Here is a 16082-nt window from a genome sequence, read left to right on the forward strand (position 1 = left end):
TAGTGATTGTACCCTCAAGAAACTCTTGGTTGATAATTTCATTGTTAAAATAGGGTAAAATGCATTTCTCGTCCCTTAAGTTTGGCATCTACACCAATTCGAGGTTTTAAAATCGGACAATTATGTACCCTCTATTTAGAAAAGCGAGCATTTTCTAAACCTTTACGACATAAAACTCCAAATAATACGAAAAACAACGGAAAAACAACACTTCATAGACCAAAAACAAACATACCGTATCCTAAAATTTAATACAAACGAAATTTAGAGATTTCACGAACAAGGTTATACAAATTACAACATTACAACCTTACTAGAAAACAAACAGGGTTACAAACCTAAATAGATCCCATGAATAGTGCGACATTTATATCTTTTTTCATATTGTATTGATCAATGCACCAATGATGTTCAAAGCAAAAAAAGCAAAAGAATTTGGTTTAGTATGAAATAGGGAGGTTTTTCAAGTCGCATGTAGAGAAGAAAGATAGTTGTACCAAATAGGGAATCAAATGATAGTACCAAAACTTTCTTGCATGTGTTGTTTAACATAAACAACATAGAAGATACCAGCTCGCCAAAATGGAATCTACTCTCTGGAAAAACTATGAACAAAAAATAATAAGAGCGTAATAGTGTAAAAGAAAAAGAAAACAATGCTTAGTTTTCATGTTTATAACAAGTAGACAACTAAGAAAAAAACAATAAAAAATCACAGTTTGCCAAACGAAATTCGCTTCGATTTCTCAGATCTGTCAATTCCCGACTCATGAAAGCATCTGAGCCAGTCCAGCAACACCTCTAAATAACAACTGGGACTGGAATAAGCATGGCGAAACAACGACATAACACGCCTGACCTGACCGACTGGAGATGTTGTCGAAATAACCCACGGGAAAGCCTGCACAAGTAAGACAGCATGGTGATTTTTCCTCAAATTTAGAACAATGAAATGAAATGAAACCCAATTGGCTCGAATCTTGTAAGTATTGCAGCAGAAGGAAAGAAAACGTACATTCTTAGCCGAAGTTGAATCCCCCAGATGGTACGACAGGCCGATCGCCACCAAAATTGAATCCAGCTTGGGAAGCAGTACCTGGTGGCATAGTCTCATCTTCCTCTTCCAACCAGTAGGTTTCAAGGATCTTCACTGCCTTCTCATAAATTTCAGTATTGTCATGACTCTGTAGATTCTCAATTTTCTCTAGCCCCTCAGCATCATCAATCAGTTGAGCATAAATATTAACACCTCCTGTATCACTTGTGTTCTTTTCAGCTTCTCCTACCTTCAAGATATTTTCAAGACCTTCCAAACAAACCGTGACAATCCTAGGATCGGGGCAAATAAGAAGATCGCACACGGGTTTGATACACCCTTGATTTACTAGGTACCTGCCCACCAGGAAGAACAATCATGTGAAATTAGAACCTAAACATAAATTATGTATATATGGCAACTAGGGGGCAATAAACGCCATACTTGATCTGGTCATGAGAACCTCCAGATGTGGCATTCGAGATTGCCCACGCAGCCTCTTTCTTAATATCAAATTCCGCATTTTGGAGCAGATGAACTAGGGGAGCAACTATATTGGCATCTATAACGGCCTGGAGGAATACAAAGAAAGATCACATAGCTGAAACCAATCCGTTACACGATCAAAGATATTTTCCCGGGGATGATAAGATGAATACGTATGTGATTTTACCTGAATCTGTGCCTTGTTCCCGGCTGTTATATTAGATATAGTCCAGCAAGCCTCTTTCTTGATGCTCTTCTTATGATTATTAGTCAATAAATTTAGCAAGCAAGGTAGGGCATTGTGTTGGATAATAACCTATGGAGAAAAAAATATCTTTATCAATTTGGTCTACAAAAAGCAGGCTTTAGCTGAAGAATACACAAATTAAAGTGAATTATAGGGAATCTATCGGAACGTTTCTCTCATTTAGTTTCTAGAGTCTACCGAACTCCCTAGCTTTACCTCTATAATGTAACTGAACTATTTCAAGTTATAATTTCAGCTTCATTTTTCATCACCATAAATAGTTCATACGACAGAACAAACCAACTGAAAGAGAAAAAGAAGAGCATGAAACTGTAATATTTAGGTAAATGTTATGTTAAGGTAAATGTTAGAAATATTCTTAACATACTACAGGTGCTAAGCTAAGGAGTACGTCAGCAGGTGGTTATTTTCAATAAGTTGACATAGCCATTATCTGAGGAGTACATCAGCAAGGGGTTCTTTTCAATACCGTATTTTCTTGTTCTAAAACTACAAGTTCTTAATATGACTTATATTTCAATTCTCTGGATACTATCAAATTGGTTTAGAGCAGTTTGATCACAGAAATAGATCTTAAATCTAGGAGAAAATTGCTGGAAGTAAAGAATGTTAGAGAGGGAATGAAGAGAGAAATTGCAACAAGAGATGAAATACAAGGCTATGGAACAAGGCTAAGGCAGTGGGAAGCAATCCAAATTCATCGAAAGGGTCCGACCCTAAACTGAGGGGTGTCAACTATCAACTGCTAGCAAACTGGAGGAATCCCCCAAAATTAGATAACAAAAACCATATTTTATGCTCAAGTTACTGGAAAAGCTAGAACATCCAAAAGCAACTTCCAAACAGTTTCCACAAAAGAATGTGCAAGTTCTTACAAAACTAAGTTCAAAGAGGGTACAAGTAATCTCATTTGATTTCTCCATAGGGAGAATATATGTCCAAAATGTAATTATGAAAATGGCCTCGAAGGCAATAAAAGAAAGGAACTTATAACTTACTACCAAAATTGTCAACTAAGGTCAAGTCCGTACAGCATCTACCAATTAATGTGACCAAAAAAACCAAGCAGCTCATACCTGAGTTTGCAAATCATCGCCAGTAACAATGTTACCAACAGTTCGAAGTGCAGGAATGAGCACTGAAGGAGCAGGATGCCTGGAAAATAATGAATCATCTGATTCAGAAGTCTAAAAGAAGAAAAATATAACACCCCTCAATGATTGTACACTCACATTAATAGCTCGACGAGACGAGGGCAAACACCTGCCTCAATAACAGCTTGGATTTTGTCATTCGTACCATCAGAAAGGTATGAGAGTGCCCAGCAGGTATCAGTCAAAACTTCTTCATCATTCGAATGCATTAGACGTGCAAGAGCTGGAAGTGCTGGTTTGACCTGTCAGAAAAATGGCATGAAACTATTACGAATCATAAACCCACAAACTAGATGGACAAGACAAAATTAATAAATTCCTTCTTCCTAGTGAAACAGTCGGTGGATATCCACCAAGTTTTGAAAAGCTTCCTACATGCATAAACAAGAGGACAAAATGGGGGGTACTAGATTTATCCAAAACCTAATTACTAGCACATTATCTCTTTCAAATCTCAAAATCTTCGAAAAATTATCCACCAGATCAAAAGCAGGCTGTGGTTTGCCCCTGCAAAAATTGGATAGCGTCCAGGTAGCATTCCTCAGCATAGAAAGCTTAGCTTGCTCGTTCAACTGTGCTAATAAAGGAGGCAACGCTCCATTACCAAGAACCAGGTCACGACATCTTGAAGAATCCCCAGCAACATTTCCTAAAGCCCAAACAGCCTACAGATGGAAGGAGAAATTAATTAAACATTCCACGTAACAAATGTTTGCTTATCCAACAACACTAACAAATCAACTTAGCACAGGAAGTATGAATGTATTTCCTCTCCATTTCATGAGAATTAAATAAAACTGATGCAACTTGTTCTGATGGAAGAGGAGGAGACATATAGATCTACAATAAAGGAGGGGAAGTATATAATAATTTCAGAAGTGGGGAAAAGGTCCCATAGGCATACCCATTTAAAGAAACTCAAACAGCTTACCTGCTCACGGACATCATCACTTGGAGAACCAAGAAGTTTCACAAATATTGGCACAGCACCATGATCAATGACCACCTTAGTGTTTTCTGATGTTCCCGAAGCAATATTTGTAAGAGCCCAAGCAGCTTCAAACTACATAAAATATTAATGTAACAAGCATTTATCACTTTGTCACGTCTTTCAAATACTGCAATAGTATATAATATAATCTCTGTATCAAACCTGAAGCTGTGGAAAATCCTCTCTCATTAGAAATTCAACAAAGCGAGGAACAACTCCTGCCTGTATAACTTCTTCAATAGGGGGACTACGCTCTGAAGAAGAAATGTTTTAAGGTTACGAACAATCCAAATACAAACACGACGATGTTCAATATTAAAACATTACCGACCAATGGATAGCAGTTTCCTAAACTGAGTAGTCGATTCGAGTTGCAGACTACCATCATCAGACCAAACACCCGCAACCATGGATGGAAGATGCTCCAACTGCAGTTAAAACATTTCCACATTAACAAACGTGAATTTCCAGTAATGAAAGTACTCGCTCAAAGTTTAAATTCGAACTGATTCTGCCTAATCAGTCCACTGACGAGAAAAAGAAAAACAAAGGGAATCTTCTCAGGACAAAAAATTGTCAAGCTTGACCGAAGTTGACTTTGAATTATAACAAAAACAAAAACTATCGCATGGTTTGGGTAAGAATAATTCACTTCAACTACATTCAGCAACAGAAGTTAAGTCGGTTTCAAATACTCCAAGGAGGTGACTTTCAGAATGCAAAATCAATGTCGGTAAAATAAAGATCGAATCAAATGCTATTTAAAAACGAAGTCAATCAGGCCTAAGAACTCAGCGTCGAATTGAAATGAGCAATTTCCCCAACAGTTAAGTGGCAACCAACAGCTTTAATAGACACGACATAATCCCACATCCCCAAAAGTCGAAATGAAGACTCAACCAACCTGATCTAACACAAATTCCACAAAAATGAATTCAGCAGAATCAAAATCCCTTACAGAAAAAATTCATTTAGCTAAAAAAAGAAAAAAAAAAACTCAATAGAACCTGATCGCCGAGCTCACAACGGCAAACCCTAAACAGCCACCAAAATCAAACTTCAACAGCAAAATCAAGACATCGCATTTCTCCCCCAAAAGCAAGGGAAAAAAAAAAGGAAATCCAGAAATGAACAACACAATTACAAACTAAACTCGTTTAAAATTGACCTTCTTTTCCACTAACGATGAGTGAGTGGAAGTTTGCAGTTGCTGGGCTTGAAGACCCTCGCGCCTCTTCTTCTGCAGGCTCTCCTCTCTGCGATTCTTCCGAATCTCAACCATATTGTCCTCCCTTCTTCTCCGACCTTCATCGGCATCCACCGCAACCTTGTACCGGTTCCGCCGAACCTCAGCCCTCTCGTTCGGCCTCAGCGACATCGTTTGAATACCGGAGAGACGAACTCAAACCCCGATTAGTAGATGAAATCTACGATGTTCCAATAAGGAATGAGGGATTTGATTCGCCGGAGAAGAAGAGAGGAAGAATTTGGTATGATTTTTTTTTTTTTTTTTCGAGTTTTGAGTTTCACAGTGGAAGAGAGAGAGAAGGAGAGAGAGTGTAGTGAACGTTAGGGAACCCTACCCATGAATTTATATTGACGTGCTCAAGAGCGTGCTCTGGTTCGTAAATCGACTTCGATTGGGAAATTATTACGGAATTGACACTAATTATTAACTTTAAAATACAATTTTATAGATTAAATTTTCAGATTAATTAATTTTTTAAAATTGAATTTAAAATGAATTATTAGAAAAGTCTTCAAATTTGTAACATGCCGACACAAGGTCTCTTTTAATTTGTAACATGCCGAGCGGATTCTAGTACTTGAAAGGGGCAGTGTTCCATTCGAAAAGCCTAGTCTAATACACTAATTAGGATTCCTCACCATTCTCACACGCTTTCGACTCTTCGGTGTTAGACAAACACGACTCTCCACAATAGTATGATATTGCCACTTTGAGCATAATCTCTCGTGGTTTTGCTTTGAGTTTTCCCAAAAGGCTTCGTACCAGTGGAGAGAATATTATTTGATTATAAACCCATGATTATTCCCTAAATTAGCCGATGTGGGACTTTCATCATCCAACCGTGTAAGCTAGAAGATCTTGTATGTTTCATCATTCCCTAATTTTTATTTCACCCTTTTAATTAACGGGTTTTGGTCATCCTTTCTTCTCTTTACAGGTTTGAGTTATTTAGGTTTTGTCTTCAACGTCATGAATTTTCTATCAAAAGATTAGAGGAGGTCGTCGGCTGCCTAAGAGGAGGTGTTCGGTACGAAAAGCCTAATATGATAAACCAATCAAGCTTCTTCACTGCTCTCACACACCTCCGACTCCTCGGTGTTAGACAAACACGACTCTCCACAATGGTATGATATTGTTCATTTTGAACATAAGCTTTCATGACTTTGCTTTGGGTTTTACGAATAGGCCTCATACCAATGAAGAGAGTATTATCTGATTATAAACTCATGCTCATTTCATAAATTAGCTGGATCCCTTGTTCCTTCAATTGGAAGTATGGATCTTAATTTCATGATCCAATTTTTTCAATTTCGAACTTATTTTTGGATACAAATCACGAGAATAATCTTTCATTGAGAGGAAAAGGATTAAATCAAAAAAAAGTTTTTGATTAGAATATTAATAATTCCGAAGGATCCCTTGAGTATTAAAGGATGAGACTTTCATCATTCAACACTCGGTACAAGTTTGAATCTTTGAAGACAGTGTCTCCAATACCCGAAGCTAAGTTTTTAGGACATAAATGCTACCGGTTCATAAACTTTTTAAAATATATGTAAACTTCTAAATTAGTGTTTATCTTTTCTTTTTTTTTTTAATCAATTTAAATTTGTGTATTGCAAAAATTTTAGAAATTAAAATTATAATTGCAAAAAGTTTATAAATCATATAAACATAAAAATTTTAGAAGGAAACCACTCAAAAATTTTACTTTAAAATAAAAAATGTTTAAACAATGATATTTATACTTTTAAAATTTCTACTTCAAAATAAAAAATGTTTAAACAAGGATATTTATACTTTTAAAATATTAATTATAATCTTAACCTTATCTCATAATGCCTATTTTGGACTTTTCATTTTAAAAATGTACTTTTATTAATGTGGGCTTTAAAAAAATGCTATTAAAACTTGTAAAAGAAAGCCGATTTTCATTGCCAAGTAGAAAATGGAGGAAGCCAATCAGAGAAGCGAGATGATCTAATAGTTTATTTATTAATAAAAGAAGAAAAAAAATAGCCAAAGACTTCCTAGCAGTGAAAAGACTTAAAAGCCCCTCCAACTTGCACTAAATTACATTAAAGGAAAAGTTAAAACACCTTTCAAATCCCCCAAACCCAAATCAATATACCCACATCAGCCAGGGAGATTTTCGTCACTGTAAAATTTTAGCAGCGGGAAGAGTTCCGTTTGGGCGCACTAGATCTGGAACCGTTAGTAGGACGTGGCCTCTTTGAGGCCGTTGGATTGTCGTTCACTTGGAACCCTCCCATACCATCTGAACCGACCATTTCCATAAACATCCTCTGTAGATCCTCGAAGCTGTCACCCTATTAAAAAAAAAAAAACCAAAAAACCAAAAAGGCATTTCAGATATTTGTGGACGACGAACAATCCATGGCTGAAATTAATTGGCTTCGAAATTGGACGGTCAGGATGTTATTACCTCCGGTTTGGCGTTGTTCATCATTGTCATCATTTCTTGCATAAAGTCGCAAAATTCCTGCACCGCAAGCGGCAATGAAACCATTATTTTTCCTCAAAAAAGAAAAAGAACAAAAAATAGTTTTTTTTTTTTTAAATAATTGCTAAAAATTCAGTATTATTTGGTCCATAAAAAATTTAAATCCACATTGAAGTAGGAAATATTTCAGACCACAATTATTCGAATTTTAAACTATTTAGGCTCCAAATATTTTATTATATATATATATATAAATTAAAATAATTTTTTAACTAAAGAAGAGGATTAAAAGAGTATTAATATATATATATCAAACAAGAACAAGCACAAATCATTTTATTTCAATTCTAATTGACTAATCCGATATATTTTTCACATCCAGCATTCAAACGAAATTCAATTTCATAAAAGAAAGATGTCTGTCTAGGTATTGACAGAGAGAAATCTTTCCCTTCCATATCCCTATTCTAGCATCCTATTTTAATTTCTGTCTCATTGATCTTGATGAAGATTTGGGCGGGATCGAGAACGGCAATATAATCTTTAGAGTGAAAAATCTTTCCATACTCCACCGCCCGTTCAGAGACAAGTTATCATATTAAATGAACATGCCTATGAACAATATATGTCTATGGATAAATAGTTTTTTTTTTTTTTTTTTTTTTTTTTTTTTTTTGAAGTTTTATGGATATTAATGACATTTNTTAAAACCCAATAATACTTTTTTTTAACAAAAATATTAACAAATTTCATCTAACCAAAGAACAAAATTTCTATAATCTAGCTTTTTAAATATTTGTTTCATAAGAAACCTTATTTTCTACATGACAATGAATTAATTTTTAACATAGATGGAATCTTTTTTTTTTTTTTTTTAATCTCAAAAAGGGAAGTTCTAGAGAGACGCCATTGGATGACAGCTTTTGTACGCAATGAGAAATCATGAATAATCACAACAGCGAAAAGAAAAAGGTGGATAAAAAACTAATAACGAAGTTGTATAAATAGAGCATGATGAAAACGACGTCGTCTTTTCCGGGAAAATAATCATGCCATGCCAAAAATATCTAATTGGAATAATAATGAATAGTAATTAATAAAAAAAAAAAAAATCTATACGAACCTCATCGTCTTCTTCCGTTGGATCGTATAGACCGGCGTCGTAGACGGACCTCTTCGCCTGATCGGAGAGAACTGTGAGAGAGGAGGCAGATGGAGCAATCAACGCGCGTTAGTGTCCTAACCTATGAACATTGACGGGGAATTCAACGGCGTTTACAAAATTGACGGGGATTAGGGGCGGAGAATCGATGATCTCACCTGAATACGCTTCTTGTACTAATTGAAACTGCCGCTTGGCTTCTCCGGCCACCGCAGGATTCCGCGTACACCGGTCCGGATGCCATTTCTTATACCGCAAAAGAAACGAGAACAGAAACAGTTCGGATTTCACAAATTCGCTCTCAAATCGGAAGAAACAGAACAGAACAAAACAAAACTCCTCCAAATTTCATTCCGACTAAAAATCTGAGACAGAAAGAATAACCTAGAAAAATCGAATTTCAAAACAATTAAATCGAAAACCGAGTTCAGTACCAGAGCGAGCTTGCGGTAGGCAGTACGAACATCGGAGAAGGAGGCGTCCTTACGAATCCCAAGGATGGTGTAGTAGCAAGCTCCGCCGTCGGATCCTCCTCCCCGATCCATCGAAAAATTGGAATCAGACAGAAGAGAAGCCGCAGAATCTCGAAACACAACCACCACACCAAACAAAAGGAGCAAAAAACAACTTTCAGATCACCATAACAGCGCCGTGGACTTCAAAAACGGAGAAAAAAGAAGAAGAAGAAGAGGCTCCGTTGCGTTGGTTTCTTCAACGATTGGTGTGTGGTCTATTCCGAAGGGCGAGTTGACGGTAGAAAAAGATGAAAATATCTTGATATGAAGAAGGAAAGTTCCAGAGATTGTTATTAATATTATTACTTATTTATTTTTCCCCACCGGCAAGAGCCATCGAATACTTTAGGCTAGATATTTTTAGCCGTAGCAATATGCCACTTGAGTTCACACTATTTACTACACATGCCACTCACTTTGGGAATGAGAGTAAGAACATGTGAATTTACTCTCATACCCTTCTTTTGGAAATATCAAAGAAGAGGAGTTGGCCGTGCTACCCCCACCACATATTTCAATTTTTATATGATAAATTTCATTTATTTGTAAGAATCAGTTAGATGTATATTTTTAATTATTTCATATTTTAAACTTATTTTCAACTATAACAATAATTATTTTTAAAAAAATTACTATAATAATAAAAATTAAGTAAATAATTTCACGTTAGCTAATTTAAGAAATGATCATGAAATGATCACGGGTTTATAATCAAGGAATACTCTCTTCGTTGTATGAGGTCTTTGGAGGAAGCCCAAAGCAAAGCTCCATTGGTATGCGGCTTTTTGGGGAAGCCCAAAGGAAAGACACGAGAGCTTACACTCAAAGTGGCTAATTTAGGAAATGATCACGGGTTTATAATCAAAGAATACTCTCTTCATTGGTACAAGACCTTTTGGGTTTAGGGAATGATCACGGGTTTATAATCAATGAATACTCTCTCCATTGGTATGAGGCTTTTTGGGGAAGCTCAAAGCAAAGCCACGAGAACTCTCTCCATTGGTATGAGATGTTTTGGGGAAGTCGAAAGCAAAGCCATGAGAACTCTCTCCCATTGATACGAGGCCTTTCGAGGAAACTCAAAGCAAAGCCATGAGAGCTTACGCTCAAAGTAGACAATATCATACCATTGTGGAGAGTCGTGTTCATTAACAAATAATATAATAAAAGAAATAAGTAAATAATCATCATCTCCATTTAGCTAGAGAGACAAACTCTCTTTGATCCCTACTCATTCTACGTGTAAACAGAGATGAACCTGAGTAGTCTTGATAGTATTAAAAAACGCTAGTACCCCATAATGGCAAATATGTTGAATCAAGAGCGTTGTCGCGTCACCGCGTAGCGACCCGAGCCCTCGACCTATAAGGCTGCTTGATATAAGAACATGTATTCTTTGAGAAGTTCATTGGAAAGAAAAATATTTTCCTTTCAAATTGATTGTAAGTTACATCAATTTCGACTTGCAGAGATGAAACAAAGATAAAATGAGGAAAGCAGACTCTTTACAAGGACCCTTTGCTGCACATTGGCCCCAAGGGAAAGAAAAAAATACTCTGCAGGAAAACACATGAGAGGACTATCTACCAAAAAAAAAAGGCTTAACCAAATAGATTAGGACCTGCAAATTTAGCTGATGCTTTCCACTTTGGGTGTGCAGTAACTTGACACTAAGACTACAAAGGAAGTTGCTCGGCGCTTTTAGAATCAAGCATGGTGAGACGGTATCTGGATCGGCATAGCTTCACAATATACTCTCATGGAACAGCTTGAAACTTAATCTGCTCCATTTAAGATATCTGCGCCGTGATCCATATAAGGGAAAATGCTACACCCCCCGGCGTCCGCTGCATAGCTCGGAGAAGGAAGCAAATTGTCTCCGTGTTCGCTTGTCAGTAGAGGGAAGTAAACTGGAGTCTGTGGGAGAAAGGTAGAGTCATCTACAGAGTAATTAGGCTGCAGTGATGGAGGAAAAGCTTGGTCTGTGAGATTGCTATGGATTTGGAAAATTAAAGACTGTGCTCCATCTTCTTCACTGTCGTAATTATTTGAAGCACCAATTTGCAGGTTCTCTGCTAAGAATATAGAATTACTTTGCCTCAGAGACATGTAAAGGAAGGTATTTGAACTCAAGTCATGGTTTACGTTTCAGATTTAACGCGTTCGATCAACCAATAAAGAATCGAAAGAAGCCAACTGGGAACCTTAAAGAACCGAACCGATCTAACCGATCTAACAGATGGTTCAAGCACAGACAAAAAAATAGTAGGAAAGAAGCATATAGAACTGCTTCAACTAAAGGCTTTTAACCCTGTTGAGCATCAACACGAAAAAAAGAGCTACTTAAGCATAGGAGGCAGTAACTTTTCTGAAGAAACATGCAATTTGGTTGTATAAATTACTTGTGAAGGGTAGGATGATCATCAAATCGAAAACCGAAAGAACAACGAATATGTTGTATTATATCGATCATGAACAGTTTTTATACCTTGTGAATGTACGATGCTAGGCCCCAAAGATTGCATTCCTGGATAGGGAGAATTGGAAGGACCAGCTTGTGGGTAGGTCAATGGCAGTTTCGGGTTCCGCTGCTCATCAAATCTGTTCAGATATATTGGCTTATTCAGATCTTCAATCCATGACTGCAAATGAAAATGACAGCTACTAAGTTTCAGACCAGAAATTTCTATTAGATGAGGGAAGAATAACTTTAAGATGACAAAGATCATGATTCCTTTTTTCCCCCATTTGTTTCATTTTCTCCTTCAATACAGAAAACAAAATCATAGTTTACTAAACATAGAGATATGACAACTTTTGAGATGGAGTTGAACAGATTAATTACCCCATGCCATCCATTTGGGTATCTAGAAACCGTGCACTCGTCCATAGTGCAAGTTTTTGCATGATCCAAAACTTTTCTCCATATCTTATCCGACATTCGGTCAAGTATCTGCAATGTAATCGGCGAAAAAAAAAGTATTGAGTTATAAGATTATTTTTCCTAGAGTTGAAGGAAAAAGGTACAACAACTAAACATAAACGATGTAGAATTACACATAACACAACCAAAGCAATTATCTTACATGGCGTAATTTCAGTTGATTCGTTTCATTCAAAAGGAGAAAGTCTTTGACACTGTGAATTCCGTGCAAAGTAAGCTGCTCGTGGAATTTACCATCTTTTCGTATTTTCTCCAAACGCCACACTTCATCTTGCAATCTTGGAGGATAATGCTTCATATACCCTAAAAAGTAACTAATCAATTAAAAGCTTTAAGCTGTAAAACAAGATCATCATTTATCAGAATCTGGTACCCAGAAAATGAAGGTCAAAGGTCAACAAGGCGCAAAAGAGGGGTGTTTGTTCTAAACGTTGAGTTATCACAACTTACCCTCTCCACGGCCGTCCTTGACAGAAAAAGGATAGCTTCTGGCTGGCCTAACTCTTTGTCCTCCATAACTTTTGGGTGAAATTTTAGCTCCCAATATGAACATCTTGTTTGGTATCCAGCTGGAATTATCAGTGATACTAAGATCACCGATAAATCCAACCCCGTTTTTCAAGATGATACTCTGATGTCCTGCTAAGAGAGGTCTTTTACCTTCCCTTTCACTTAAAATTTTAGAATTGAAATCCTCCTCGGTCCAATCCTCTCTATAACTGGAAAATAGTCCATTGATGACAACAAAATCGACCTCCGCTGATGATAGTGGACCAGATTGCACTATAGTCTTCGAATTGGCATCATATAGTAGAATTTTCAATGGTTTGCCATCATCAGCTTTCAGGGGATTATTTGTGAATATTCGGTCTGGCAGTTTGCTTTCGAACATCAGCTGCAGATTACAACCTGCTGTTGTTGTTTCAGCCTCACTAACTGAGCTGCTGGAGAACCAAGAGGAAGCTAAAATCAAATGGAATACAATGAAAAAGGAAAACATAATGATGAGTGAATTATCATATGTTTAAAAATGCCGGTAACGAACCAATTTTACCAATTAATAGGTCATTCGTATGAACAAAAAATCAAAACAGCTATCCTAAACTCGATGGCAGTCAAACTTACAGGACAAAAGCTTTAAAAGGAGCACAGTTCACAAAAGTTCAAAAGTACGTACGTACCTTGAAGACGAGGGGAAAAGCTTGGAAATAGCACATTCTGTCTCTTCTCTTACCTAATAACCAAACATACAGAAAACATAAAATAGAATATCAAATGTCTGAAATCAAAGTTTTTCTTTCATATTTTCTCGTCTAAAGAATTAAAAATAGAAAAGAAAAAAAAAAGTAATCATAAAACACAAGAAGAAGAAGGAATCAAATGTTTGCTCCCTATGGCCGCGGCTCATCTGAACATCAGAGCATGTCGATGTTAGCCACGTGTCCCTATATTTATCTTCTTTATATAGCGTTTATTAGTTACCCGCAATTTGAATTTTAAACTTAAAAGTGATTGGAGACTAGGTGACCCATAACTTGGTGTAACTTCCTACATTATCTCGAGTATTCAAGCGAGGTTTTTCTTTTGAAACTCTTCAAAACTCCATTGGATCTTTCTTGATAGGATACAAAAAAGGAAAACAGAGAGACTAGAGAAAGAGCACAAAGATCAGTAGCCAAAAAAAAAAAAAAAGCTTGTGTTTTCCAAAGGCACCAGGGTAATTTCCTTTATCTACAACGACCACAATTCTAATTGCTAAACTAAAAAGCAAAGCTATAATGAAACAAGGTAGCCAAAGTAAATTCTAACATCAAATTAATATGTTCATCTAAACATAAGAGACTCGTCTTACCACTTTCCGAATCAGAGGTTCGAGAAAAGCAAGCAGGCTAGCCTCCCCAACAGCTCTGCAGAAACACAATTGAAAACCAAATGTAAGAAAACAGAAAATCAATGTACCAATGTTCTTGGACTAACTATACACTCACTTCTGGAAAATATTGATTCGTTTTGGCTCTTTATTCGGAGTTCCAAAACCGTCACCATGGAAGTCATGAAAAGGCCTCTTCTGTACCATCAAATACCAAGAAATTAACTCAAAATAAACAACATCTCTAACGAATTACACTCACGATCAATATTTATATAGAAATGGCTATTGAGAATCAATTCTACTCGGAAGGGAAGAGGAAGCTTCCATTAAACTACATAAGAAACGCGTAAATGGTTGAAGTCAATTTTATATTGTAAAATAAAGGTTGAGATCAGCAACGACAATTCTCTTGAAGGAGCCTGACATTACCAAGATTTTGTCATGGAAAGTTGGTAGAAATTCTCTGAGTTTCAGATAACTAAATAAACTGCCCTGTCCTTTGTCATATAGAAGAAACAATTAAAAAATATATCAACCACTGCCCTATACGTGTTCTTAACTGATAGTGATTGGGGAGTGGATTTTGGAAGAGAAATTGAAGAGAAATCAATGAAAATGGACGATTGAACTAGAAGAAGCATAGAAGTAACAGAGAAAGTTCACACCATTTCAGCCACTAGATTTCAAAAAGCTGAAATTACCTTCTAAGTTCTGGGAAAATTCAAAGAAGATTGAAAATACTATACTTAGAACATGAATGGGTGCACCCATTTCCTCGAGAACGGCGCAACTCACATGAAAATGACAAGCGACGACAGAAAAACACAAAGATGTTTGAAAGTGAGACAAAAAATTACATTCTCGCGGAGTTGAGGAGCATTCAAATGTGAATGAAATGGACAGAACTAATCTCATTGTCCCCACATCCAATTAAACAATTACATTTAACTGTCAAAAGAGGAAAAAGAAAGCATAATGAAATCAAACGAATTAGGGTTTATTTCGGGGAAATTGAGAGGAAATGAGTGGGTTCAAGAGTAATTACTTGAATTTTCCGCACTAAGTGGACTGACGACCACCAGGTTAGAAGTCAATGCGCCGATTGTACGAAGAACTTTTAGAAACTTAGGCGATCTGTAATTTCGCAATAAATCTGACACCAATTTTGTCAAGGATTCGAGTTTCCAGGAAGATGCAGATCTCTCTTTCGCCATTATCGGCTCTGTCCCCTCTCCCTTTGGGCGGTTCGATCTCCATCTATCCGCTTTTGATTCAATTCTAAAGCCCACATGGATGATGCCACGTCAATAAATATATGTAACTTTTAATTTTAAAGTCGAATAAATTAGTAAATTAAAATATATACATACACATATACATATATACACATACATACACCCGCTATATATATATATATATACACACCTGCTTAGCTTTCTTAGCCAACATCTCCGATTTTCTGCGAACCAAGAGGTCCTACTTATCTAGACCGAACAGTCACATTTTCAACTGAAAAACTGATTTTTTCATAAAGTCGGTTCATAAACCAAAAAAGAATGAAGTTGCTTGGGATGGTTACGCAATGTCTTTTCGTTCGCCTTTTCTTTAACCTTGCTATCAAATATATATATATATATATATCTCATGTCTGTATTGAAACGAATTATTATAAAAACAACCCGAACTTAGATTATTCAGTACACAAGATAGAAGACAATTAATCACGTGACCTACCGTAAGAACATCCTCTCCCCAATAAGTGGATTTCTTAACGACCAGTAAGTTGATATGTAACTTATGGTAAAGTTAAGATATCATATTGGGTTTTGATTGTTGGATGACGAGAGTCCCACATCAGCTAATTTATGGAATGATCACGAGTTTATAAATAAAGAATACTCTTTCCATTGGTGTGAAGCCTTTTGGGGAATCCCAAAACA

General features: G+C 36.5%; 3 protein-coding genes across 4 annotated transcripts; all 3 read right to left on the minus strand.

Annotated features, from left to right (window-relative positions):
- Window positions 1–478: 478 nt before the first annotated feature.
- On the minus strand, window positions 479–5517 carry LOC111450507 (importin subunit alpha-2-like). The gene is made up of 11 exons (XM_023090686.1): window positions 5104–5517; window positions 4267–4363; window positions 4098–4189; window positions 3876–4007; window positions 3424–3609; window positions 3023–3186; window positions 2867–2945; window positions 1710–1838; window positions 1481–1608; window positions 1016–1392; window positions 479–901 (listed from the first exon to the last, which is right to left on the minus strand). Exons 1-10 carry the CDS (start codon window positions 5311–5313, stop codon window positions 1020–1022), a joined length of 1590 nt encoding a protein of 529 aa, XP_022946454.1. The 5' UTR covers window positions 5314–5517; the 3' UTR covers window positions 479–901; window positions 1016–1019.
- Window positions 5518–7146: 1629 nt separating this feature from the next.
- LOC111450533 (dnaJ homolog subfamily B member 8-like) lies at window positions 7147–13647 on the minus strand. Of its 2 annotated transcripts, XM_023090720.1 has the most exons (6): window positions 13631–13647; window positions 9245–9502; window positions 8969–9056; window positions 8772–8842; window positions 7631–7687; window positions 7147–7514 (listed from the first exon to the last, which is right to left on the minus strand). In XM_023090720.1, exons 2-6 carry the CDS (start codon window positions 9353–9355, stop codon window positions 7353–7355), a joined length of 489 nt encoding a protein of 162 aa, XP_022946488.1. In that variant the 5' UTR covers window positions 9356–9502; window positions 13631–13647; the 3' UTR covers window positions 7147–7352. The 2 variants fall into 2 exon arrangements, 1 of the variants encoding a protein (XP_022946488.1); XR_002711833.1 differs by lacking the exon at window positions 13631–13647 and having other exon boundaries at window positions 7483–7514; window positions 8772–8892; window positions 9245–9619.
- On the minus strand, window positions 10706–14659 carry LOC111450532 (calmodulin-binding protein 60 C-like). Its single transcript, XM_023090719.1, has 9 exons — window positions 14572–14659; window positions 14258–14337; window positions 14122–14176; window positions 13451–13503; window positions 12720–13213; window positions 12412–12572; window positions 12171–12278; window positions 11814–11967; window positions 10706–11400 (listed from the first exon to the last, which is right to left on the minus strand). The coding sequence occupies exons 5-9, from the start codon at window positions 13159–13161 to the stop codon at window positions 11102–11104; spliced, it is 1164 nt and encodes a 387-aa protein (XP_022946487.1). The 5' UTR covers window positions 13162–13213; window positions 13451–13503; window positions 14122–14176; window positions 14258–14337; window positions 14572–14659; the 3' UTR covers window positions 10706–11101.
- Window positions 14660–16082: the final 1423 nt, after the last annotated feature.

This window comes from Cucurbita moschata, unplaced genomic scaffold (assembly GCF_002738365.1).
Source record: "Cucurbita moschata cultivar Rifu unplaced genomic scaffold, Cmos_1.0 Cmo_Scf00012, whole genome shotgun sequence".
NCBI classification, from domain to species: Eukaryota; Viridiplantae; Streptophyta; class Magnoliopsida; order Cucurbitales; family Cucurbitaceae; genus Cucurbita; species Cucurbita moschata.

Excerpts from the sequence above, each read along its gene's own strand:
- LOC111450532 (XM_023090719.1), bottom strand. The coding sequence starts at position 13,161 with ATGTTCGAAAGCAAACTGCCAGACCGAATATTCACAAATAATCCCCTG. Across the intron at positions 12,573-12,719 it reads CAAGGACGGCCGTGGAGAGG|GGTATATGAAGCATTATCCT; the intron begins GTAAGTTGTGAT and ends GTTACTTTTTAG. Across the intron at positions 11,968-12,170 it reads ACCCAAATGGATGGCATGGG|TCATGGATTGAAGATCTGAA; the intron begins GTAATTAATCTG and ends TTTCATTTGCAG.
- LOC111450507 (XM_023090686.1), bottom strand. The coding sequence starts at position 5,313 with ATGTCGCTGAGGCCGAACGAGAGGGCTGAGGTTCGGCGGAACCGGTAC. Across the intron at positions 4,008-4,097 it reads AGGATTTTCCACAGCTTCAG|TTTGAAGCTGCTTGGGCTCT; the intron begins GTTTGATACAGA and ends TATTTTATGTAG. Across the intron at positions 1,609-1,709 it reads GGAACAAGGCACAGATTCAG|GCCGTTATAGATGCCAATAT; the intron begins GTAAAATCACAT and ends GTATTCCTCCAG.
- LOC111450533 (XM_023090720.1), bottom strand. The coding sequence starts at position 9,355 with ATGGATCGGGGAGGAGGATCCGACGGCGGAGCTTGCTACTACACCATC. Across the intron at positions 7,688-8,771 it reads CAACGGAAGAAGACGATGAG|GAATTTTGCGACTTTATGCA; the intron begins GTTCGTATAGAT and ends CTTGCGGTGCAG. Across the intron at positions 7,515-7,630 it reads TGAACAACGCCAAACCGGAG|GGTGACAGCTTCGAGGATCT; the intron begins GTAATAACATCC and ends TTTTTTTAATAG.